The following is a 25,737-nucleotide window of genomic DNA, read 5'->3' on the forward strand; positions in this document are numbered from 1 at the left end:
GGAGGACAAGGAGTTTGAAATGTATGCCAAAAGAGAGAGGGAGGTAGTGAAGAGACTTGAGGGAGTGACCTGGTTCTAATAGCAGGAAAGGAAGGTTATTTTAGCTGTCAAGTGGTGGCTAGACTGAAGTAGGGAGAAGCAATCTGGGAAGAGAGAAAGAGGTTATAGTAGCGTAGGTGAGATAGAGACATGGCATGAATGAGCATTTTGGCAGCACATGTGGAGAGGAAAGGGTAAATTTTAGAAGTGTTATAGAGGGAGGAATGACAAGATAAGGGAATTGCCTAGTTTTAATTGAGAAGAAGAAAAGAGCAGCTAAAGATAACTCCAAAGTTTGTTTGTTTATTTGATTTTAGCACTCGGTGACAGGGAAGTTGGAGTTGTCAAAAGTGATAGAGAAAGTGTGTTTGTAGGAGGAAAGATTTAGAAGGTCTTTTCCATATTTTGTTTTTAAAAAACATGAGGCCATTCTTGAAGTATCAGAGAGCTAGGAAGAGATGCAAGCCTGGACAGATAGGGTGGGTAGATTGAGGAGCCATCAACAGAGGTAAGAGGAGAGGTCTTGGTGACCTCATCCATTTTCCAAGTGCCAGTGGGTGGGGGGAGAGGGCCAGGAGGGGAGAGGACAAAGGATAGACCCCTAAGAATCACCAGCATATTGGGGAGAGGAGATGGGGGACCTACCAAATGCAGCACCGAAGGAGCAGTCAATCAGGTAAGAAGAAAATGACAGCTAAGCATGCCCAAGGAAGAGAGTTTGTTACGAAAAGGTGGGTATTTGATTATGTTAAAAGCAGCAAAGTTTGAGCAGAGTGAGTTTGGAGAACAGACCTTGGACTTGGAATGGGAAAGATTATTAGTGATTGTTGTGAGGGCAGGTTCAGTGGAATGGAGTGGGCAGAAGTCAAACAGGAAGGAATTGTAAAGGGGGGTGGAGGAGAGGGAATGAAGGCACTGGGAATAGACAGCTATACAAGCAGCTTGAAGATATGTGGAATGGTTTGGATGAGTCAGCATGGATACATGCTGGGAAAGAGCACAATTGATGTTATATTTGCACTATGAATCCTCATGGAGAAGTTCAGAGAAAAGAGATGGTCACTGGGTAAGGTCTTTGTGAACCTAGAAAAAGTGTACAATCATGGAGAAGTGTGCCAGAAGGATATGTCCATCTTATCCAGGATACGTATGATGGAATGAGTTCCAGAGTCAAAGCTAAATAGAGCTACAGTAGAGAATGCCTGAGGAGGGAGGACCCACCTTAAAGGATATCACAGGCAGAGAGCTTAGAAGGGTGAAAAAATTTTAATTCCTAGGATCAATGGCTGACTCTGGTTCTTTCCTGAAAGATGCTAGGCATTGTACTAAAGCTGCATGTTGCAAATGGTAGGCACTGACCCCAGTTCTCTATGACAAAAAGATGCCAATAAAGTTAAAAGGAATTCTTTGCCAAAGGTTGTTGTGAAGGCCAAGACTATAACAGGGTTCGAAAAAGAACTAGATAAATTCATGGAGGATAGGTACATCAATGGCTATTAGCCTGGATGAGCAGGGATGGTGTCCCTAGCCTCTATTTGCCAGAAGCTGGGAATGGGCGATGGGATGGATCACTTGTTCTGTTCATTCCCACTGGGGCACCTGGCATTGGCCACTGTTGAAAGACAGGATACTGGGCTAGATGGACCTTTGGTCTGACCCAGTATGGCTGTTCTTATGTAAAAGGTAGAGTGTATAAAATGTAATTCAACCCACCTTAATGTACAGAACAGAGACTTGGACAGCCACAGAAAAGGAAATTAGCATGCTCCCCACCACGGAAATGAAGATGTTGAGATGGTCAAATGGTTGAACACTGTGATAGGAAACAAAATGAGCTTAGAAGGGGCTTAATGTGAGTTGCTCCAGTTGAAGACAAGTTGAGGGAGACTAGGCTATTTTAGTATGGGCATATCCAGCAGAACCCGGAGAGTTATATCAGTAGGATGGCTCCTGAAATAATTGTGGCTGGAAGGTGACCAAGGGGGAGAACAAAGACTCAGTATGTGGACTGAATATCAATGTACCTCAGAGAGATCAATCTGCCTGACAGACTGGCATAAAATGATGAACTTTGGAAGAAGATTATAAAGTCACTGATCCCAAATAGGGAAGTGGCAAGAAAGATGATGACAAGCAGCTCAAAAATAAAGGGGAGACTATAGAAAGAGACCAGGAGTCAAAGGAGGATTTCGTTAGGTGAGGGGAAACAATATGACTGAATGCAGATGGGAAGGAGTCAAAATAGCGAGAGCAACTGATAAGAGACAGAGAAGGAACGAGGAGCAAGTCAGATGTTTTAGGATGTGTGAGGTGATAGGAACAAGCTGGCCAATCAAAGAGTTTTCAGGAAAATAGAAGCTAGAAGATTTTCATAGTGGGACACATGGTTAAAAGAAGATAAAATCAAAGGCGGACGTGAGGATGATGAGGTAGTCAGGGGAGCAGGAAGTAGAGAACTCCTGCTGGGTCATGTGAGTGCTGCATTCAGAGAAGTCAGTCAGCTCCTGAGCACACAGAGCAGGAGGAACAGAAATGGAAGAGGAAGAAGTAAGCAGAGACCAAGGTGGTGAAGAGCTGTCATGAGAGTGGATAAGAGGGTAGGATTAGGATTAATTGGCCAGGAAGAGAACAGAGATAAAGGAAGAAAGGCAGAGTATATATAGGAAGTATATAGTACAGGAAGTCATCAAGGTCATGGGACTTCCTTCTGAGTTGCCCAACAAAGTTAGAGCAGGACTGGCAATATGGAAGGAGAAAACCAGACCGGAAATTGGTAAACCAGGCAAGGGGAGCAAAGAGGCCAAATACAGAAAAGAGTAGAATAAGTCTCTTTTGGATGTTTAAATTTCATAAGCCCAAATAATGTAACTTGGATCATACACTTAATATTTTCCCTGATTTGGCCCTGATCTGAAGATCCCATAAATGTCATCTCTTTATTTTGCAGGAATCACAAAACAGTTATTTCCAAATACAGATGATGCTTTAATTAGGAGAATGATGGGGCAAAAGCTAAACAATTGCACCAAGAAGCCAATTTTAAGCAAAGATCTTAATTCAGTTGTTTTTCAGAAGCATAGCTTTTGGTAAGTCTTTAAAAAAAAATCAAGCCTGCCTTCCAAATGTATTTCAATATGTGTCTCTGTCATTGCAGTAACAGAAACTAAAGTCATCTCAAAATTATCTTTCATATATATGTTCATATTGATACAGTTGCCCAATATGGAGATCCTTTCATATCCTTGTATAAATTTTACAAAATACAAAAGTACTCTTTATTTACATAGCAGCACAACCAGACTTCTCATTCTAGACAGACCACACAGGGCAAGTAAGTTAAGGGAAGAAAAGAGAGAAGATTTAACATCCTCAAAATCAGTAACAGACTAATTTGATGAATATGTCTATTATAGAGTCTACATTATTTAGTCTTCCTATTACAAAGCCATTTTGTCCCCTTCATATGAATTAAAAGCATAAGACTTGAACTTCCACAAGGTTCAGCCCCCAACATCAGTGGATCTCAAGTTCTGCACAGATCTCAGGACATCCAAAAGACACAGGGTCAGAAGTTCTGTGCTTCAACAAGATTTTCTAGTGCTATGATAGGGAAACCCCTGCTACTTGGATAAGATAATACTGACAGGATTTGCATTAATTTACGTGTTAAAGACCCGTGTTTTTGAGGAGGGGATTATGTCATCGAGAAACACCATCCTTCCAGGTGTAGTTTCTCCTGCTCTGAGCCCACTCCACAGACTTCTTTCATAAAGCAATTTGAGATCTACTGATAAAAATGCCATATAGGCGCTATTAATAATGATTAGCATTATTCTCAGTTAATATATATATAGGTATGGTCTAAAAATACTAAACCTGTTCCTGTTTTTAATGAAGTCACCAACTTCTATTACAATGTTTTCAGGTGTCATTCAAAACAAATAGAGTTTAATAGAAAGTGAGACCTATATGACACTATGTAAGTCAACAAGAGTGGAGATTTTTGGAGAAAATCTCTTTAACGAGGGACAAAACTATTGACCTTACGTTTGGACTTTTGGAAAGAAATATCCTCCCAAAGGTCCACATTCTCCTACATCACTGTCAACCACTAAAAAGTCAATTCACATAAAGGCCCAATGGAACAGACACATCTGTGTTGCATACAGTACTTCTGTCAAACTCCTCTTGTTTTTCGGCATCAATACTACATACCTGTGACTCACACCACCTTTTAAATTTATGTGAAATATTGATTAGGCATTATCAGAGCTGTTATATTGTGCCAAAGATCTTGTTATTGCAGCGACAAGATGAATTGTATCAAAGATTCACACCCCAGTGTTTCAAGCCACTAGGCCTTCTTGATGCCTCAAGCAGTCTTCAAAGCACTATCATAAACTGAGTGGCCATGTTTATTTGCATGGCATTTTGCATTCAATTTAAAAAATATGTTACTAATGCTGGAATATTTTATTTTTAATTGTGATGCATTGTGGTATAAGGATTTTTGTTTTAGCGCTGTAACTGTCCTTGTTACAGTTGGGTTAAAAGTGATAGAGTAGGATTGCCACAAAGTACCCGAGTAATAAAATCTGTAGGTCAAAATTCTCCTCTCATTTTCCACAGGCATGGGAAACTGGCTCCTCGGCATTCTCCTCCAGCCTCATGGAAGCTCTTCTTGTGAGAGCTCCATGAGGAACTGGAACCATGACTAGGGAGCCAGGGAGAGGGCTGGGAGGACAGCTGCTCACCAGGGCATCACCACACTCCAAAACCATAGGGCATACCAAACCAAGTGCAAACTCACTATGTTTCCAGCCACCTTCTGAGAGCAACCTATAGGGGTCCCTACTTCACTTTAGATCAGGAGCAGGCAAACTTTTTGGCCTAAGGGCCACATCGGATTTTGGAAATTGTATAGTGGGCCGGTTAGGGGAGGCTGTGTCTCCCCAAACAGCCAGGCATGGCCTGCCCCCTCCCCCCAGCTGCTTCTTACCCTGACACCCCGCCCCCCCGGACTCCTGCCCCATCCAACCCTCTCTGTTCTCTGACAGCCCCCCCGGGACCCCTGCCCCATCCACCCTCCTGCTCCCTGTCCCCTGACCGCCCCCGGAACCTCCGCCCATGATTGCCCCCTGCTGCCCCATTCAATCCCTTCTCTCATTCCTGAAGGCCCCCCAGAACCTCTGCCCCATCCAACCACCCCTTCTCCCTGTCCCCTGACCGCCCCAAGAACCCCTGCCCCTGACTGCCACCCATCACCCCATCCAAGCCCCCCCTTCCTGACTGCCCCCCCCGGGACCCCTGCCCCCATTCAACCCCCCTGTTCCCCACCCTCTAACCTCCGCAACCCCTGTCCACACCCCCGCCCCCTGACCACCACCCCGAACTCCCCTGCTCTCTATCCAACCCCCCCTGCTCCCTGCCCTCTCACCGCGCTGCATGGAACACCGGTGGCTGGCGGTGCTACAGCCGCGCTGCCTGGCTGGAGCCAGCCATGCCACCGCACAGCACCGGGTCAGGCCGGGCTCTGCAGCTGCACTGCCCCAGGAGCTCGCAGCCCAGCCTCCAGAGCATTGCGCCGGCGGCGCAGTGAGCTGAAGCTGCAGGGGAGGGAGGACAGCAGGGGAGGAGCCAGGGTCTAGCCTCCCGGGCCAGGAGCTCAGGGGCCAGGCAGGAGGGTCCTGTGGGCCGTAGTTTGCCCACCTCTGCTTTAGATGTTTTTCATTTTCAGATCTAGTAGATTATTGCAGAATTCAGTCTTCTGTTAACTGCTTTCTTCTCCCTAACTTAATTACAATGTATGCCTTAATAATGCAAGAACAGTAATATCTACATAAATCTAGATACTGTGTAACAAAAACTATATGCAGTTACAAACTATCACAGTCTACAAAGCATTATCTATAAACCTTTCAGAAAGTGACAGAAACACTGTTATATGTTTTCACAGACTGAAAGTTCACCATGAGCCAAATTTATGTTTCATTATTAGAAGGAACCCCTTACCAAATAGAATTAGTCATATAATATTAATGAAAGGTATTGACAAATTTACTGGTTTTTGTCACATAATTTATTCTCCAGGTGTATTTTGCTCTATTCAAATAGTTCTAAAGTTTATCAGAAATGCTTTGCTGAATATATTATTCAATTGTTATTCATTGTTTGTATTGCAGTGGTGCCAAGAGGCCCTATTTATGGACTGGAGGGGCCATCTGTACTAGATAATATATAACGCTAAGACTATAACCAAACAATGGGCCGGGCTCCAAAGAGTTTACAATCTAACAGATACCTTGGAAACTAATTCAATATCATATCAACCAGCACATGTTAATAACTTGTATCACTAAACAAAATCAGGGTTTCACAGACAGGGTTAGACAGAGGCACCATGCCATGAAAATTCTGGCCTTGGATAGGGGATTCTGGGGAATCACAGTGGAGCTGCAGGTGAGCAGGCAGTAAATACATCTGAAACATAATAAGAAAATTATTTTTATTCACTTAAGTGTAGCGCTGGAGGGGGCATATTTCGATCTGGGAGAGGGGTTTCAATTGTTTCTTCTGTAGCTACCACTTCAAAATTCAGCTTTCCATCTCTGAGTCTTAAGTCATTCTTTCAGACCTTCATCCTCTGTAGCCCAGTTTGCATATTACATTGATCAAAGCGGCAAACAATCGAGGGTTTGGGCTTTTTACTTTTTATTGATCTGAATATTTTACAAGACATTCTGTGTGGTAGTAAAACAGAGATTACATACAATGTAGTACAAACAAAACTACACAATCCATAGTCACCAAAAACTCACAGATACAAAATTCTCACTGGTCCCAGAGAAAAAATAAAAGCATTAACAGTAAAGTACATATAGTCTATTGTCAACTCCTATCTATGAATAAACACTGAAGGTGAGATTTTGTGCTGCGCCTCTAAGAGGGACAGCACAGAATTCACAGCCCAGGACTTGCCTGATCCTGGGCTGCTCCAGTGGAGTGGCCCCCAGCATAATTTAGACCACCTTGGAAGCTTGTCTGTGTTACAGCAGCATCCCCACGCTGCTGTGTGAACCACAGTGCTGTTCAGAATCTTATCTGAGCAATACTGTACATTATGGTCTCACCTCTAACACATCTCTACATTCACCAGTCCTACCCCTGGCATGCCCTTTACACCAGGGCTTACAAATGGGCCCTTAGAAAGCAGCCATACAGCTGTCTTTGATCTGCACCAGGGGAACTCCAGCAACCAAATACAAGACTTTTAGGATATGCTACACAGCAGTGTAAGCCTAGGGTAAGTGGGACTCAAGTCAGGTCAGGGAACCCTGGGCTTGATCATCTACATTGCATTTTAACCCTCAGTTAAGAATTTTCTGACCCATGCTCGAACCTAGGGCTCTGTTGTCCACACTGCAGTGCACAGGCATGAGTCAAAGTAAACATGGAAAAACAGAGGAAAAACACACACACCAGTCTGGTGCAGTACAGTGTGCTCCAGCACACCCCAGGGAACCTTATACCTGCTCCTGCTGCACCCCGGCAGGCAGGGATAAAGGATTCCCAGGGAGGCTGCAGGGAAGTTTTGGGGCTAGCTCCCACTCTCTGCCCTTACAGTGCATGCTGCCCAGACACCTCTGCACACATAGCCCCAGGGTGGGCCAGGAGCAAGGGCCAGAGAATGGAGTGGGACCAAGCAGTTGCCCTCCAGAGAGAGGGAGAAGAGCTCCCAGCTCAGCACGGGAGGAGGGCGACCCCCAACATCCTGGCTGCTCCCACTCCCTGCAGGGCAGCCGCTTGGTCCCTGCTCCGCTCTCTGCCCCCCCCACTGCCCTCCAGGGGGCTGTGTGTGCAGGAGCACCCGGACTGCATGCACTGCCAGGGAGGCGAGTGAGAGCCAGCCCCCAAATTTCCTCACAGCAAGGTGGAGCCAGAGCCACTACCAGGGGAGGCTGTGGGGAGGTTTTGGGGCTGGCTCCCACTCACCACCCTGACAGTGCATACAGTCCAGGTCCTTCTGCACACACAACCCCAGGGGGGTCCGGGAGCAAGGGACAGAGTGGAGCAGGAACCAAGTGGTTCCCCTGCAGGGAGGGGGAAGCAGCGGAGCTTTTGGCTCAGCACAGCCAAAGAAGCGATGGACCCCAGCGTCCTAGCAGCTGGGAGTTGCCTCCCACTTGTCAGCTTTGCTCCCTGCTCAGGGCAAGTTCTGCACAGCAGCCAGGAGGAGCTGGAGCTACCACCACGAGAGGAGCAGGAATGAGGAGCGCGCTTGGCCAAGCAATAATGGCACTTCCAGTCGCTGCTCTGGCTGCCTGCAGTGCTGCTGTTCTGCCGCAGGGAACTCTGGGATACACCCAGGGGACTTCCAGGACCTGAGTCAAGCACACAGGAAAGCAATGGGACTCAGACCTTAGGTCCCAGTTTAACACTGTCTCGGACCATCCAGTGGGACCTGGGAGCTCTAAGTTAATACAATTAGTGGGTGGGTGCAAGGAGGATTAGTCTTGCGCCCAGGCTCAAGCCCAGGTTTACACTGCTGTGTAGACATAGCCTTAGGAACGCTTTATGCTGCACTGTTCCTTGTATCTGGTGTAAAGGGGCTGGAGAGGAGGTAAGGATCTCACCCTACAATGTTCTAGTCAGGTAGAAGATAGAATTCTGAGGCAATCTAACTGTAATCTGTTGTCTGGCTATAAAACCATGTACGGAAGTGTAGAGCTGATCTGCTGACTGCTCTTTGTCCAGAACAAGTGGATTTCATTAGCTTCACTAAGGAATGGAAAAGGCCAGAGTCTCTCTGAGACAAAAGAGGGGATCCACAGAGGAGTAGGACTTCCAGCAGAGACAGACCATACTCCCCATTCAGGAGGGTTTGGGACTTAGGTTTGTGACCCTGATCGTGCAATTCTGTGACTGGTCATAGGGGTTTACTCACACAGTTCTCAGGACTAGACTGGTAACTGCAGTCTTGCCTTAAGGTTTTGTTATTTTAATTATGAATAAAGATTAACCCCAGGAAGGGAGGCTTGAGTTTAACAGTATCAGCTGTATGGATAATGTATTTGCTGCCCCTACAGTTTTGGTGTCCTCTATAAATATGATCGCTGTTGAATTTATGCTAAAAGAAATATTCAACAAAAGAAAGAGATGAAGCAGCCATATAGGATAAAAAGATGTACTCTATATTTTGTAGTTTAATTGGTCCAATAATAATCCAAATCCTATTACAGTATGTGACTGCACTATAAATTGTAAGAAGCTTGAAAACTAACAGACACTGCACTAATCTATTATGATACCTATTACTCACCAAGCCTCATGGAAGTGCTCCACTGACCACCAGTTTACTACTTAAGAACCACTGAGATAATAGCAAGTGAAAGAATTTCCATATTTGTTTTTTCCTCACTGGATAACCAATAAGGCAACACATAACCCAAAAAATATAAATACACCAGCAAGGACAGAATACAACTTACTGTATTGTATATTTTTGCTATTTCTCCCAAGGATGAGAAGGCCCCTTAAAACAATCATTATGCTTGTCTACATGGGAAATTATTCCTGATTAACTCCATTTGTGGATGGAGAATAAGAATAGTGCCTTATTGCAAATAAACTTAATCCACTTCCAAAATGGATTCACAGTGGGTTACGTTAATTTGGGATAAAACACTCTTATTCTGGAATATTAGCATCTACACATGGAGATAATCAGAAATAGTTTATCTGTTTTAAACTCACACACTACTTTATTCTGGATTAATCTTCATGTGTAGATTAGCCCTTTGTTAGCTGTATTACAAACCATGTGTCAGTTCACTGTAATATTCTGTTTTGTTTCATGAAAGCAGCAATAGCCTCAAACAATGTTATAAAACTAAATGAAAATTGGAAAGTATATTTTTAAAAAATTCACACAGGTTGTGAAAAATAATATAAACACTATATACATTATAAGAAAAGGAGACACACTTGGTCTCCATTGTGAGTACTGAATGCTCACAGAGTTTAACACCAGAAGGGACCACCAAATCATCTAGTCTGATCTCCTGAATATCACAGGTCACCAACACCACCCAGTCCAGTACACTAAACCCAAGAACTGAAAATAGACCAAAGTATTACAGCCCACAGAATACTAATCTATCACATGCCACAGGCAGAGAATAGGAGGGATCAAAGTGTACTAATGCCCAAGGCCCCTGCAATGGCAGGGAATTGATTCTTTTATATCCATCCCTTTTTTCTGGCCTGATGATCCACAAACTTTGCTGCTTTCTTGCTTCCTCTGCTGCAGTAAAGATACAAGTATTCCTGAAACTATGGCAGGTAGTGCTAGATATAATACCATCATAACTTTCCCAATTGTTTTTTAATAATTAAAAGGGAAGATCTTTTGGCAGTAAGTATTTTTAAATAATACTTACCATCTCTTTTAAAAAATGCATTTATATCCAATACAATGCTGAAACCAATGGTAAAATTTCCACTAATCCAATGGATGCTGATCAGAATGTATAAGAGCTAAGTACTGTTATTTTATTTTATTAACAAAAAAGAGTATTATATAATTAACTATCACAGTATCTTTATAATGTAGATTATTTTTCCTTTAAAAAGTACTTAGTAATAATATCCTAGATGGATTGGGCCATACACAAAATTAAAGACGAAAATGTCTTTTTTTATTCTTTGACCACTCGTTCCTAAAGTCTTCTGGCCCTAAAACGGCTGTATCAACACTGATTTAAAAGTACTTCCAACATCTGTATGGTCAAACACAAGTCTATACTGATTCAGTTACAACAACGAAGGAAGAAGCCATAAATAAAATAACAGTGTTAGTTGAGGTGTCCTCTAAGAACTAAAGATTGGATACCAGTTTCCAGTAATATTATATTTGGGCAGTAGGGACAAGATGAACCTCTGAATTCTCCTATTATATATATATAGGCCATTGCCCTGCCCAGATTTCCATTAATGTAAAATTTGCTTACCCAAAGGGAAAAAATATTTTCAGGATAATTATTTCCAAAATGATCAATTGAGAATGTAAAACCATACTCCAGAATTAGAAAAGAGGGATTTAAAAGTTCTCAGTAGACCTGTAGCCCCTTCAGTACACGTCCCCAAAATTAAGTGCCGGGAAGGGAGTCCAAGAAAAATAGAGCAGATAATGCAATGCTACAGTAACAACTCATGCACAGGCCAATAACCAATTCATTCTGGTGGCACAGCAGGGAGCAAATAAAAAAAACCACATCAAAATCCAGGCCACAATTCAGATCTACAAATGCTTCACTACTGGGTCCTAAGCGGAGAGAAAAAAACTTCATCTGAAAACCATCAGGCTGAGGAGACACAAGGAAAAAGAGACAGTGCCAAGGGAGGACATGAGCTAAAGTTAAATAAACAAACAGACTCTGCTGCAGTAGGAGTCTCAAAACTATTTTCAATAACCCCTTGTTTAGATATTAATTGTCTCAACAGTGGTTCGCCAGCTCCTCCTCCCAGTACTCAGGACACCATCCCATCAGCTCCTGTTTCCAGTGCAAAAGAGCAGCAGGATGATGACTCACTGGCTTCTCCCACACCAGTTCAGCATGGTGACAGCTCTCTGGCTCCTCCTCCCCACAGCACACAAGCTCAGCAAAGTGGTGTCACACCAACTTCTTTCAGCATGGAGTCTCATCAAGGCAGAAACTCACCAGCTCCTACTTCCAACCAGGGCTCCAGACAGGATTTCAGGAGTTCTGACAAGAAGTAAAAGTGGACCCTTCATAGCAGTTCAGGCAGACACTGGAGGATAGGGACAGTAGAAAATGGGCAGACAGAAGTGACACTTAATAGTTTGTTCAGACCCTAGCAACAGTTGGCAAAGATACTGGAAGAGGAATAGAGGTCTGGGGCCAATTTTCTGATTTGTAATTAAAATCCCACAGTATAGAAAAAAAATTCAAAATGCTTCAATATCTTCAGATTTAAGATATTATAAAATATATGCATGTCCTACTGTAGTTCAGAATGGATTAACATTTGTTCAAAAATAATACAAATGTTCTCAATAACCAGATAATGGACACACTATTTAAGATAATGCCAAAAATAAAACCAAGAGGAGCTTCACAGCCCAGACCAAACACCCATCTATACATATGAGAGAAAGATCTTTAGTCTTCCAGACAGAAGAAGGTTTTTTACTATAATCCAAGGGACCCTGAGTGGTTTAAAACAAGGACAAACAATGCAGTGTTAGGATGCAGATAGTGTTAGCCTTCAGAGGGATGAAAAAACAGGGACTCAAAGGCCCAGATCTACAGAGACTTAGGCACCTAAACCCCAAAGGGGTTCCCTTTGTTGATCCAGGCTGAGGATACTATTGGATCAGCAGGAGTGGTTCCCTCAGGAGCTGCTGCTCTTTTGCCCTATTAAGGGGAGGCGGGGAGAAGAGGGAGCTAAGGCTCACTTTTATCTCTAAGGGGTTGGGAGGAGGCTCAGGTTTCTTTTGGCCTAGATGCATGGGGGACCTGGAGCATCTTTTCTCCTCTGGAGACATTAGGGGTGTGGTTGCCAGCATGTAAGCATTTTGCCAGGGCAGTTCTCCATATTAGCCCCCACCGGGTTCTATATGTGGTCTGGTGAATTTTAGAGTATTTCTTCGAAGGGTGTGAGAGAAAACGCAAATTACAGTAACCCGAAGGCCGATAAAATCACCTGGCACCACTCAGGTGAAAAACTGTCACTTCAACAAAGTTGTGTGTCTTTCTCCACTACATTTCCCACAACTCCCACTCTGTTCACCTAGCCCCCTCTGGCTCTTCTTTCTGCACCTGCCCTATTCCGTTTTACCTCATGAGAGGAGGTGCAGGAGATGGACACCGGATGACCTCCTCTTCAGGGCTCCTTTCTGCCAGTGCCCTGGCTTTACAAAGTTTAGTTGGTTCACAAATCCCAAATATCCCTTTTTTTACTGAACATGAGGAGTCCCTTCTCTTTCTCTCCAGGGACTAGAAAGCGGGTTATGAAGGGGGGCGGGTATGGGGGGCTCCTGCTTCTCTTGACCTGGAGGGCAGTTCTTTTGATGAAGGCACTGTGGAGGACAAAGATACCAGCTGCTCCCCATAGTGTCTGACTTGGAGAGACAGTACAACAGGAAGTATGTTCCTGCTGTGGGTGCTGTAGCCACTCAGTAAACATGGTACCTGCCTTTGAGAGCTGACCACCCCCTTTAGCCTGGTCCACTGAATTATGAGTGTTCCACTGTGGCTGATCAAAGAGAAGCAGCTGGCAGGCCAGCTTGACTTTGGAAAGGATAGGGAGGGATAGTAGGATTGAAAGGGACCTCTGTCTTTGAAAACCTTAGAGACAGACTTTTCCCAAAATTCTTTGCAGGGTTTTTGTTGTTGTTGTTGTTGACTCCTGGCTTCCCAAGAAATCTGTTAGTGACATATGGGCCAGTGCAAGCTTGGGTGCAGGAAACATCAGAAATACTACTTTTAATTTTGAGCATCTCATTCCCAGAAAGATATTGACAAATTGGAGGGAGTTCACAGAAGAGAAACAAAGTTATTGAAGAACTCATTTACAGTGGAAAAAACTAACAGAGCTGTATATTTTTTCCTGTCTGAGCAGTGACTAAGGATCAGAGCATATACTAATAGTCTACAAATGTTAGGGTCTAAATGTGGAGATAGAGAAGTTATTTAGATTGGTTTAAGGGGATATAAATATAAGTAACAGGATGAAGTTAAGAAAGAGAATATTTAGGGTGAACGTCAAAAAAAAAATGTCCTGACAGTAAGATGTATTAGGCTGTGAACTGGGGTCTCCCAAGGAAAGTGCTGAAAGCCCAGTTTATATGACAATGCACGAATAAATACACTGTAAAGAAGATTTTTGCATATGCAGGGGAATGGACTAGGTGTTCTAATAGATCTTTTCCATCTTTAACATCTATGCTTTTCCTTGTAGATAGATCTAAGATGAAAGCAGATAAAACAACATGCCAGAAGGCTCTGACTCATGGTGTTAACCACCAGAGATAAAATATAGGTGAAAGGATGTTTTGCTACTGTGTATATATTGTACATGAACCTGTATGTATTGCATTATTAATGTATATACTTAAACATATTTTTGACGCAACTTTCTATAAAATAAAAAAATGAAAACGTACTATGTTCTTACTGTCATATTTTGTTCTTCTTCTGCATTCTCCTTTTACGTCTGGCTATTTCCTTTCATCAGTCTCTTTCTTTGTCCTCTACACTCCTCTCATCTATTTGCTGTAGTTCTTACTAAGCCCCAAAACTAGAGGCCCACAAAATCCATGGCCAGTGGAGGGCTTAGCCTGGATTATAAAGGCTCCCTGACCTGAAAGGCTGCCTGTGGCTGCGGTGCATTTCGTTCGCTGAGCTGCCAGCCAGGCTTCTGGACATGGGCAGCAGCAGTTCAGCCAAGGACCTTTACAACATCTGAAGGCAGTAAGCACAACAGATGGAGTCAAACACAAATAGCTGTGCTCTGACTTTCTCTTGGCACAGGCAGATAACAGCCCTGAAAGATGTTGCTACACTCCTACAAGATTATTTCCAAGGGCTCTTCTAATCCAGAAGCCTGGTGGGCAGCAAAAGAAGAGATAATGATGCAATGCAGAGGGAAGAGAGCTCGAAAACTTGGAGGGCCGTGGTGAGAGAGTGAGGATGCTGGGATACAGAGGGAGAGAGCTGGAAGTACAGGGAAATTCTTGGTTCCACGCTGGGGTTAGGAGGGAACAAAGTAATGTGTGAAGCCAGCTCCTTTTCCCTCTCAAATAAAGTGCCAGAGATACTCCTCTGAACATACACAACTTCATGGTTAGTACATTTTTATTATTCACATTTCTTCATTGTTCCCCTTGTAATAATGATGGGGAAGGGGGTCCTGGGAATCCAGGAGGACTTCCTCACTCCACAACAACCCAGATTTGCTGATCTTCAGGGCAAACTGAAAGATACAGGCACCCTTTTCACAAGCTTTTCCTGGGGGGCAGGAGGATAATTGATGGAGCGGATGTTGAGAAACATGCTCATTTCAAATTATAAAGATGAGGTGACATCACATCGTCGTGCGAAAAGAGGAGGTTCTAGAACAAACCTATATACTAAATGGCAACGTCAACAGGAATGAATGGTAGACAAAGTGTTCCGAAGAAATTTGAAAATGTAGTGGCTGAGCTGCAAATGAAAGTATGCTCATATTAATCATCTTACACTAGAAAAGAACTGGGCAGTTGCAAGTATTATAACTATTTTTTAAAAGATGTTGGGGTGACTCTGAGAATTACAGACTATTGAGCCTTCAGTACCAGAAAAATTGGTGAAATGATATTTAAATGCAGTTAAATTATGGCCATCTAGGTATTGTGTGAGGAAAAAAACAAAATGTGTTTTCCCATCTACTATGATTGTTTGAGTATGACAACAAAACTGTGAATAAAGAAGAACTTTTTGCTATAATTTATTTGGTCTTCCAACAAGCCCTTGAGAAAGTTCCTTACACTAGATGATTAAAAAACTAAATAGTCATGCATTAGAAACTGTCTAAGCGACTGAAAACAAAAAGCAGGTATAGGTGGTCAATTTTCATCATGGCAAAAGTTGTTAGCTCTAGGGCCTCCAAGCATTTGCATTAGAACCAGTGTTATTTAATATATTCATTCATAATCTGATTAATGGGGTGGCACCAATCTTTCGTGAGCGCTCCCTTCTAGTTGGGTTTGTCTGCAGTGACCCCTGTTGGTGGTTTCTCAGGTGTTTTTTCAGCGACTCAGCCCTTCAGGCAAGTCACACATACTGTCTGTATGTGAATCAGAAGAGACGCCTTCCAGCGTGTACAGTCCCCCAGGGGCCTATCTCAGTACCCTTCGGTCGGTGTTTCTCTAGCCCTTCCCAGACTCAATCTTTAAGTAGTCCCAGCCCTGGCATGGGGCCATACTCCCAGGACTTCCTCCCTGGAGACACTACCTTCCTGTGGCCCTCCCTGGGCGCAGTTCTTACTCAGTCCCAGCAGCCAGCCAGGAGCTCCTTCATTGTTCCCCAGGTCCCTGCCAGCAACTGTCTGAGGCTAAGTCCCAGCAACCAGCCAGGAGCTCCATTGCTCCCCCAGTCCCTGCCAGCACTGGGCTGTCCATGGTCCTGCTCCTCTTTCAGCCAACCAGGAACACACGGCTCTCTTCTCCAGCTCCAGGCAGCAACTGACTGCTCTGGTGCTGCTGCTTCCTTTTAGGTGGCCCTTCTCATCCCTGATTGGTCGCTCCAGCAGCCCCTCTGACTGGTTGTCACTGGCCAGAGTGCTCCTGTTAGCCCCACACAGTCCTCATCATACTCCCAAAAGTAACATATTTTGAATACGTCCCCACTTTCCACACAAAGCAACTGATGACAAAAGAGGCTGGTGGCACTGCAGAATATGGACCAAACAGCCAAAGTCATATACTATAACCTCAATGTGCTCACACATCTTGCCAAAGTCATATTCCATCACCAAACAGCATGAATCAGCAGCTCATGCCATAATAATTGCAATGCCACAAATTAGCTGTTGTCTGTTACAGTTGTTGAGGAAAAGGTTGTTTGAGTACACTCACAGTTAATTCTCAGTAACCAAACTTAGCTACATTTATTGTCTAAAGACAAAGCAACAGAATACGAAAATACATACCCTCCTTCTAAGAAGCAATTCTTATCTCACAGCATGTTCCCTTCATGTAACCTATGTAGAGGGGAGGAAAATCAATTTATTTTCCAATTCTGTGTACATAGTTTCTTTCTCTGACAAAGTATTTGCGCAGACCATGAATTCTTATCCTTGCAAGAGACGACAGCTGGATTTTTTATAGGAAACTTTTCAAAAACGAAAGTGGAAATTATAACAGGATTGACTTTCTTTCTCTTATTAGGAATCCAGTACCAGTCTTCACCATAAGACAGTTACACACACACACTCAGAATTAATAAATTTCAAATTCCTTTTTATGTACAACACTCTAAGTATGAACCGTTAGAGCACAGCAGTTACAATGCACCCTAGCTAGACTAACATCACTAAGTAGAGATTTGTTATTTTTCCTTTAAAATGAAGAATATAACACAGGGCCTAAACCCCCAGTATATATTTATATCTTACAAAATCAAAATAGGCTTTGGGACTTCTGAGATCTTCTGCTCTCACATAAGCTCACCCTGGGTATTATATTGACAATTAAATAAAATATTTAAGTGTACTACAAAACCAGTTGTTTCAGCATCCACACTACTCGCACATGCACAACTTTAAATAAAAAAGAAAAAACTTTACAATTACTATACAATTACTGTAGCTCCAGCGGTCCCAGGTTCAATCCCACCCGACGACCACCGGGGTCTGTTGGTGTTACAAGTGGGGGCTCACCCGGGACCTCTGGAGCTAAATGCATGAGCCTCTACTGCATGAGATAAAAGCCATATGGCTCTTAGCTCAGGCAGTGGAGCAGACTCATTAACTCTCTCTCTCTCTCTACGTGGTCTCAGTATCACTAGATGGGACGGAATACCACACCCAGGAGGTGTCTGGGCTACATATGGTAATTAATCTCTCTCACTCTAAGTGGTCTCGGTGCCACTAGATGGGACAGAACATCACACACAGGAGGCATGTGGGTTATACTTACAAGTTCACTGTTTGGTCCATGAACGTGGCAAAGTTGTTGTTTGTGTACTAGGCACTAGATATTTACGTAAATACATTTTAGAAGTCTAATACGGATATACTATTTTGGTCCTCTGATCTCTGTCCGAGTGGATTTTTGAAATATGAGCATATGTCCGTGATTTTTCCTTGCTCATCCTTTTTCCAACATTGATTTTGGAAGATCTGCAATTCCTGGTGTGCCCTAATAGGGGCGTATGTGTTTACTGGTTTGCCACCCTTACTTCTGTGCTGCTCGTGGTGGCAGCACTGCCTTCAGAGCTGAGTGGCCAGAGAGCGGTGGCTGCTGGCCAGGAGCCCAGCTCTGAAGGCAGCGCCGCCACCAGCAGCAGTGCAGAAGTAAAGGTAGCACGGTATTGACTGTTGAGTCTTTGAAAGGGATCCTGCTTGTACAATACAACTTCAGGCACGCATCTTGCAGAGATTTGCATGCCTGCTTGATGAGCAATCAACCACTGCTGAGAAAGATATGCTTTACAGAGAAATATGCATTGGCACAACAGGAAGAAGTGCAGTTGGAAAGGACTGACTGCATGTAAAAAGGTACATTAAAATGTGATTTACCTTCATTTTTGAGGCTATTACAGTTGTTATTTATAAATGTTAGATATTCAAAGTAGAAAGAAACTGTACAGTAGAAACTTTACCCCTCCTTCAGCCCCCCTGCCCTCCACCAATGTTCTCTATTTGGGAACTTGAAATATGGTAACCCTACCAGATAGGTGTGGAAGTAATTACAAAACATCTTTATTAGAATTTAAGGAAATTGTTAAAAGGAATATGTCACACTTTGAGGGAGGGCATCTTACTTACAGTTTTCAACCAGAGGTAGTCCACAATATACATATCCACCTATGTAGCTGAAAACCAATTGCCTTTGTGTGTATGTGTAAAATCTGCTCTAGCAGTTGTATCTAAATATTCAGGTTGGGTATTTGAAACTCATACTAACTTGACAGGTACTGGATTAAATATCACCTTGTTGTGACACAGCAACTACTATTATAGAGGAGGGAAAAAAAACAAACATAGGAAGAAAAGATCTCTTCCACAATACAACATGGTGTGTGGTTTTCAATGCAGAATTGGCCCGGGGGTAATTGGAAGCCTTTGCACGCTACTGCTAACTCACACTGACATTTGGATTTCGCAACCCTCCCTCCCCCTCAACACACTCTCAGATAGAAGATATCTACCATTGTAGAATCACCTTTTCAGTTTTGTTCCTTTTTCCTAAATTGGATCAGTAAATCAAACTCTGATTGTATATCACTCTGCAGTTTGGGCCTCACCTAAAGTCACTGACTTCAGTGGGCTTTAGATCAGGCCTTTAGCAGCATATCACATTCATCTTGCACTTCAGTTAAGAGAGAAAGCATTGCAAGGTCATTACTGGTTATGAATTATCCAAGGAGTCATTCAGCCAGATAGAGGGTGAAGTTCTACCTAGTAGTCAGTACCTCCTGTTGGAGCAAGTTTAGTGCTCATAAACACCAAAGTTTACTTTGTGTTTAAGAGTAACCACCAACACAATAGGGTGAAACAGGAGGTCAGGACAATAGGACTGGGAGAAGTAGAACAATTTAACAAAGCGTTTTAATAGGCAGCAACAATACACACCTAAAAGGAAATAAATAATGAAACGCCCATATGAACAACTAGTATTAACTCTGTCATCCTGTTTCTATAGTTTCAATAACAGTAGCTGATTTTGTAAACAAACACTTCATTCATAAATATTTACAAAATCTTAAAATTCCTACCTAAAACTCTCCTTTGCCATGATACCTACAAAAAACTTGACAACAAATAGCAAGCTGGTGTGCTGATACCACAGCCTATCATGCTAACCAATATTATCAATGTTTCCCACAATAACAATAATCATGTCTTTCTGTATCCATCTCTTTTCTCTTTTCTTATACTTAGATTGTAAACAGTTTTGGGACAAGGACTATCTTTTTGTTCTGTGTTTGTACAGCACCTAGTCCCGGTCTATAATGGGGCTTTCAGGCACTACTACAATACCATTCAGACTTTCACAGGTTTGTTTACAATTATTAAGATATAAGATTCAAGTTCTTTGGATTTTTTTCCTTAACTTTGTAGTTTGTAGAGTTACAAACTGCTGACAATAATATGTAGTATTCATTGACCGGTGAAAAAAATATACATTCATGCATTGTAGAAAAGTCTCCCATTATAGAAAAGTCTCTCTCCTCCAATTTCCTCAGATGTGGGCAATAATGATTATCATGGGTACAGAGCTAGCTTTACCACTGACCCCTTCTCTGCTATCTCAGACTGCACCCATTCACATCAGACTTCATGCCTTTGCCTTTCCTGGGGTGGAATGCTACAATTCTCCCACTCTTAGACCAGGTCCTGGGTTACAGTACCCTATGGATCAGTTGTGTTTACTCCCAACAGGTTCAACTGTTTTGAATACCTGTGATTCATCCATTTGGGAGTGTGTGACCAGTGATAAATACAATGACCCAAAGCAGACTTCTTAAAACAAGGTATAATTCAATCTTAACGCTAGAAACAAGGGATAACAAAAGAGAAAAAGGATTTTTAAAACAACAAATGATCTATTTGCACGTCTCCCTCACCTGAGGCTTACCATCCTCCTGGAAACTGAGGAAAGCCTAGTTCTTTTAGACTCCACATGGGCGTTTGTGTCTGTCAGTCTGTTCCCCATGAGCAGCTCCCAAACAACAGCCTCCAGCTCTGGATATTGTAAATATATATAGTCATTTTCATCTGTTGGTTCCCTGCATCTGAAAAACATGCTGTGTAACTTCGCTAGAATAGCTCAGGCATTGTCTCTTAATCCTCCCCGGTCGTGTTTACTTGGAGGTGTCTTACGTGGAGCCATTGTCTTACCTTCCTGCTTCTTTTCCCCAACAGTCTGCTAATAAACTAATTCAACATATTCATACAGTAAACATTCCAATAATCAGCTCATATACAGTATTCATAAATTATTACAGAGCAGCTCCAGGACTTTTACAAAGATGAAACTGGAAATTTTGGAAAAATTGAGATTTTGGATTCTTTTTCCAAAACATGGGTTCCCTTCTTTATTTCTTCTTAAAATTCACAGTTACAATCACAAATTCACTTTTGGGTAAGTCCCATGCTGCAGCACGCCCAGTGATTCCCATGATGCACTGCCTCTCATCCTCCAAAAGAGGATATTGTGGTGAATCACAGGTTTCAGAGTAACAGCCGTGTTAGTCTGTATTCGCAAAAAGAAAAGGAGTACTTGTGGCACCTTAGAGACTAACCAATTTATTTGAGCATGAGCTTTCGTGAGCTACAGCTCACTTCATCGGATGCATACCGTGGAAACTGCAGCAGACTTTATATACACACAGAGATCATGAAACAAAACCTCCTCCCACCCCACTGTCCTGCTGGTAATAGCTTATCTAAAGTGATCATCAAGTTGGGCCATTTCCAGCACAAATCCAGGTTTTCTCACCCTCCACCCCCCCACACACAAACTCACTCTCCTGCTGGTAACAGCCCATCCAAAGTGACAACTCTCTACACAATGTGCATGATAATCAAGGTGGGCCATTTCCTGCACAAATCCAGGTTCTGTCACCCCCTCACCCCCCTCCAAAAAACACACACACAAACTCACTATCCTGCTGGTAATAGCTCATCCAAAGTGACTACTCTCCCTACAATGTGCATGATAATCAAGGTGGGCCATTTCCAGCACAAATCCAGGTTTTCTCACCCCCCCCCCCACCCCCATACACACACAAACTCATTCTCCTGCTGGTAATAGCTCATCCAAAGTGACCACTCTCCCTACAATGTGCATGGTAATCAAGGTGGGCCATGTCCAGCACAAATCCAGGCTTTCTCACCCCCCCCCTTTTTTCCCGGGGACACACACACACAAACTCACTCTCCTGCTGGCAATAGCTCATCCAAACTGACCACTCTCCAAGTTTAAATCCAAGTTTAACCAGAACGTCTGGGGGGGGGGGTAGGAAAAAACAAGGGGAAATAGGCTACCTTGCATAATGACTTAGCCACTCCCAGTCTCTATTTAAGCCTAAATTAATAGTATCCAATTTGCAAATGAATTCCAATTCAGCAGTTTCTCGCTGGAGTCTGGATTTGAAGTTTTTTTGTTTTAAGATAGCGACCTTCATGTCTGTGATTGCGTGACCAGAGAGATTGAAGTGTTCTCCAACTGGTTTATGAATGTTATAATTCTTGACATCTGATTTGTGTCCATTTATTCTTTTACGTAGAGACTGTCCAGTTTGACCAACGTAAATGGCAGAGGGGCATTGCTGGCACACGATGGCATATATCACATTGGTGGATGTGCAGGTGAACGAGCCTCTGATAGTGTGGCTGATGTTATTAGGCCCTGTGATGGTGTCCCCTGAATAGATATGTGGGCACAGTTGGCAACAGGCTTTGTTGCAAGGATAAGTTCCTGGGTTAGTGGTTCTGTTGTGTGGTATGTGGTTGTTGGTGAGTATTTGCTTCAGGTTGCCGGGCTGTCTGTAGGCAAGGACTGGCCTGTCTCCCAAGATTTGTGAGAGTGTTGGGTCATCCTTTAGGATAGGTTGTAGATCCTTAATAATGCATTGGAGGGGTTTTAGTTGGGGGCTGAAGGTGACGGCTAGTGGCGTTCTGTTATTTTCTTTGTTAGGCTTGTCCTGTAGTAGGTAACTTCTGGGAACTCTTCTGGCTCTATCAATCTGTTTCTTCACTTCTGCAGGTGGGTATTGTAGTTGTAAGAAAGCTTGACAGAGATCTTGTAGGTGTTTGTCTCTGTCTGAGGGGTTGGAGCAAATGCGGTTGTATCGCAGAGCTTGGCTGTAGACGATGGATCGTGTGGTGTGGTCAGGGTGAAAGCTGGAGGCATGTAGGTAGGAATAGCGGTCAGTAGGTTTCCGGTATAGGGTGGTGTTTATGTGACCATTGTTTATTAGCACTGTAGTGTCCAGGAAGTGGATCTCTTGTGTGGACTGGACCAGGCTGAGGTTGATGGTGGGATGGAAGTTGTTGAAATCATGGTGGAATTCCTCAAGGGCTTCTTTTCCATGGGTCCAGATGATGAAGATGTCATCAATATAGCGCAAGTAGAGTAGGGGCTTTAGGGGACGAGAGCTGAGGAAGCGTTGTTCTAAATCAGCCATAAAAACGTTGGCATACTGTGAGGTCATGCGGGTACAGGAGATGCAGTCTGACCAGGAAATTTAACTTATAGAGGATGGGGACAAGCAGCAATTCCAAGAATATTTTTGTTTTGGCCAAAATATTTCTGTATTTGAATTTTTATTTAAGCATTGAAATTTCTGATAGAAAATTTTGACAATAACATTTTTTCCGTTTTCATCAACATTTTCAATAGAAAACCTATCATTTTCCAACCAGTTCTAGATAGTACCCACCATCTGCTTGGGAGCAGTTGTAGATGGTTAGTGCCTCCCCATATATCATTCCTCAGCCCCAGCTGCTCTGTTTGGAAACCTGGCAGAGTGGAGCTAGCCCTGGAAACAGGGGGGACTTGTATGGGAGGGTAAGTGTTACATGGGCACCTCAATCATCTTGTCTCAGAAAGCCCAATATCTTGTGTTCAATTTTGGTTACCGATGTATAGAAACGATGTAGAGAAACTGGAAAGGATCCAGAGGTGAGTGACAAAGATGAGCAAAGGGATGGAATGCAAGCCATATGAGCAAAGATTGAAGAAACTACATATGTTTAAGTTTGGAAAAGCAGAGATTAAGGGGGACATGATATTAGTCTTCAAATACTTGAAAGGCTGTCATAAAAAAGATGGAGAAAAGTTGTTCTCTCTTGCCGCAGAAGGCAGGACAAGAGGCAATGGGTTCAAATTACAGCATAGCAGATTTAGATTAAATCTCAGGAAAAACGTCCTAACTGTAATAACAGTAGGACAATGGAGCAGACTGCCTAGGGAAATCATGGAATCTCCTTCACTGGAGATTTTCAAAAGGAGGTTGGATAGCCATCTATTGTGGATGGTTTAGACCAGTGGTTCTCAACCTATTTATCACTGTGGGCCACATATGTGGCCCACAATGTGTTAACTGGGCCACAGTTTGAGAATCACAGCACGCCCCTCTGAACCTCCCTCCCCCACAGACCCCTATGCCCAGCACCACCTGCCCAAAGACCCCTCCACAGAGTGGGGCCAGAAGTGGAGCCCTGGGTGGGAGCTGGGTGGCAGGGACCCCAGATCCTGCTGTGCAGGGCAAGACAGCGGCCCCGACCCTGGACCCAGCCATGCAAGGCCAGGTGGCAGGGCAGTCGGATGGCAGTCTGGACCCCAACCCCGCGGGGCTGGCCGGCAGCCCTGATATCGACTTCAACCCGCAACCCCGTGCTGTGTTGTTGGTAGCTACCGGTGTGGTGCTCCACTCTTGTTCAATGATGATAACAGTCAGCTGCGTGCGTGTTCCCCCTGTGTGCTGCCCCACCTCTGCACAGATAGCTAACACAGCAGACTCCGAGAGAACTCCCCAAAACCACAGACTCTAGTAAGGCACAAAGGAGCTAGAATCAATTAAGGCAGGCTAATCAGGAAACTTGGGTTTTATAAAGGAGCTCACTTCAGTTTGTGGTGTGCGTGTGAGGAGCTGGAAACAAGAGGCACTAGGAGCTGAGAGTGAGAACACGGACTGTTGGAGGACTGAGGTGTACAAGCATTATCAGACACCAGGAGGAAGGTCCTATGGTGAGAATAAAGGTGTTGGGAGGAGGCCGTGGGGAAGTAGCCCAGGGGGTTGTAGCTGTCGCACAGCTGTTCCAGGAGACACTCTAGACAGCAGCATTCCATAGGGCCCTGGGCTGGAACCTGGAGCAGAGGGGCGGGCCCGGGTTCCCCCCAAATCCTCCCAACTCCTGGTCAGACACAGGAGGAGTTGACCTGGACTATGGGTTCAGAAAAACGGCCAAGCTGAGGGCTGCCATGAAGCTCCAAGGTGAGCAAATCCGCCAATAAGCGCAAGATCCACCAAGGTAGAGCAGGAACTTTGTCACACAGGTTTATTGTCAAATGAAGCACAGTAATAGTTCCCTATAGACTCTACGGGGCATACTACGAATTTGTGCTCCCTGGCAATGGACACAGCTCAGACAGCGGCGAGACACTCCACTGCCCCCTAGGCTGGTCAAATATATGCGCTCCGGGACCTACTTTTATACCGTTGCAGGACCGATTACTCATCATAGTTCAAACGAATCTATCCATCATGTTGTCCTTTTGATCCTGTCTTTAAGATGCACCTGCCTGTTCCTTGTTATGTCTACAGAGTGTCTTGCCACCGTCTTGGCATAAGTTTCTCTCATTAGCCCTTATGTGTGTGTGTGCACGTGCCTCTAATAACCTTTTCTTGCCAACTTCTGTGAGTGGGACCTGCTTCTGGCTCACAGCCCAGCTTTGCTTATCACTGCCTGGAGGTACTTTGGTTCAGGCTTTACTTTAGTTCAGGCTTCAGGCCTCAGACTGGGCCTCTGATACAAGAATTTATGTTTCAGGGCCTCCGTTTACTACATGGGGCAGCCCCTGGGCCCCAGATCCCCTAGGGCCGGCTGGCAGCTCCAGGCTCCAGAGACCGTGGGGCCGGCTGGCCGCTCCAGAGCCCAGACCCTGGACCTCAGACTCTGCGGGGCTGGCAGGCAGCCCCTGACCCTGAACTCTGCAGGGCCAGCCGGCAGCCCCAGACCCTGCCACGCTGGGCCAGGCAGCCTGGACGACGCTGCACTGGGTGGCCACGCATCTGGGAACCCAGACTCCCCCTGGCCTGGTGGCCTTTAGCACACAGCTGGCCCCAGCTGTGTGCTAATTAGGCTGCATGCAGCCCGCAGGCTGGGGGTTGAGAACTGCTGGTTTAGACATAACAAATCCTACATCTTGACAGGGGGTTAGACTAGATGACTCGTGCAAGC

The 25,737-nt window shown here is 44.1% G+C and overlaps 1 protein-coding gene across 9 annotated transcripts in view; it reads left to right on the plus strand.

Annotated features, from left to right (window-relative positions):
* The window catches only part of BEND6 (BEN domain containing 6), a 41,108-nt gene extending 26,882 nt beyond the window's left edge, over positions 1–14,226 (plus strand). For 6 of the 9 annotated variants that reach the window (XM_048845244.1, XM_048845246.1, XM_048845248.1 and 3 more), the window contains 2 exons: positions 2,987–3,125; positions 11,542–14,226. In XM_048845244.1, coding sequence (XP_048701201.1) covers positions 2,987–3,125; positions 11,542–11,818 — 416 coding nt within the window. In that variant the 3' untranslated portion in view covers positions 11,819–14,226. Of the gene's footprint in view, positions 1–2,986; positions 3,126–6,221 lie in introns of all 9 variants that reach the window. The other 3 variants (XM_075126492.1, XM_048845249.2, XM_048845251.2) reach the window with 3 other exon arrangements.
* Positions 14,227–25,737: the final 11,511 nt, after the last annotated feature.

The sequence above is a fragment of the Caretta caretta genome, chromosome 3 (genome assembly GCF_965140235.1).
Source record: "Caretta caretta isolate rCarCar2 chromosome 3, rCarCar1.hap1, whole genome shotgun sequence".
NCBI lineage: Eukaryota > Metazoa > Chordata > Testudines > Cheloniidae > Caretta > Caretta caretta.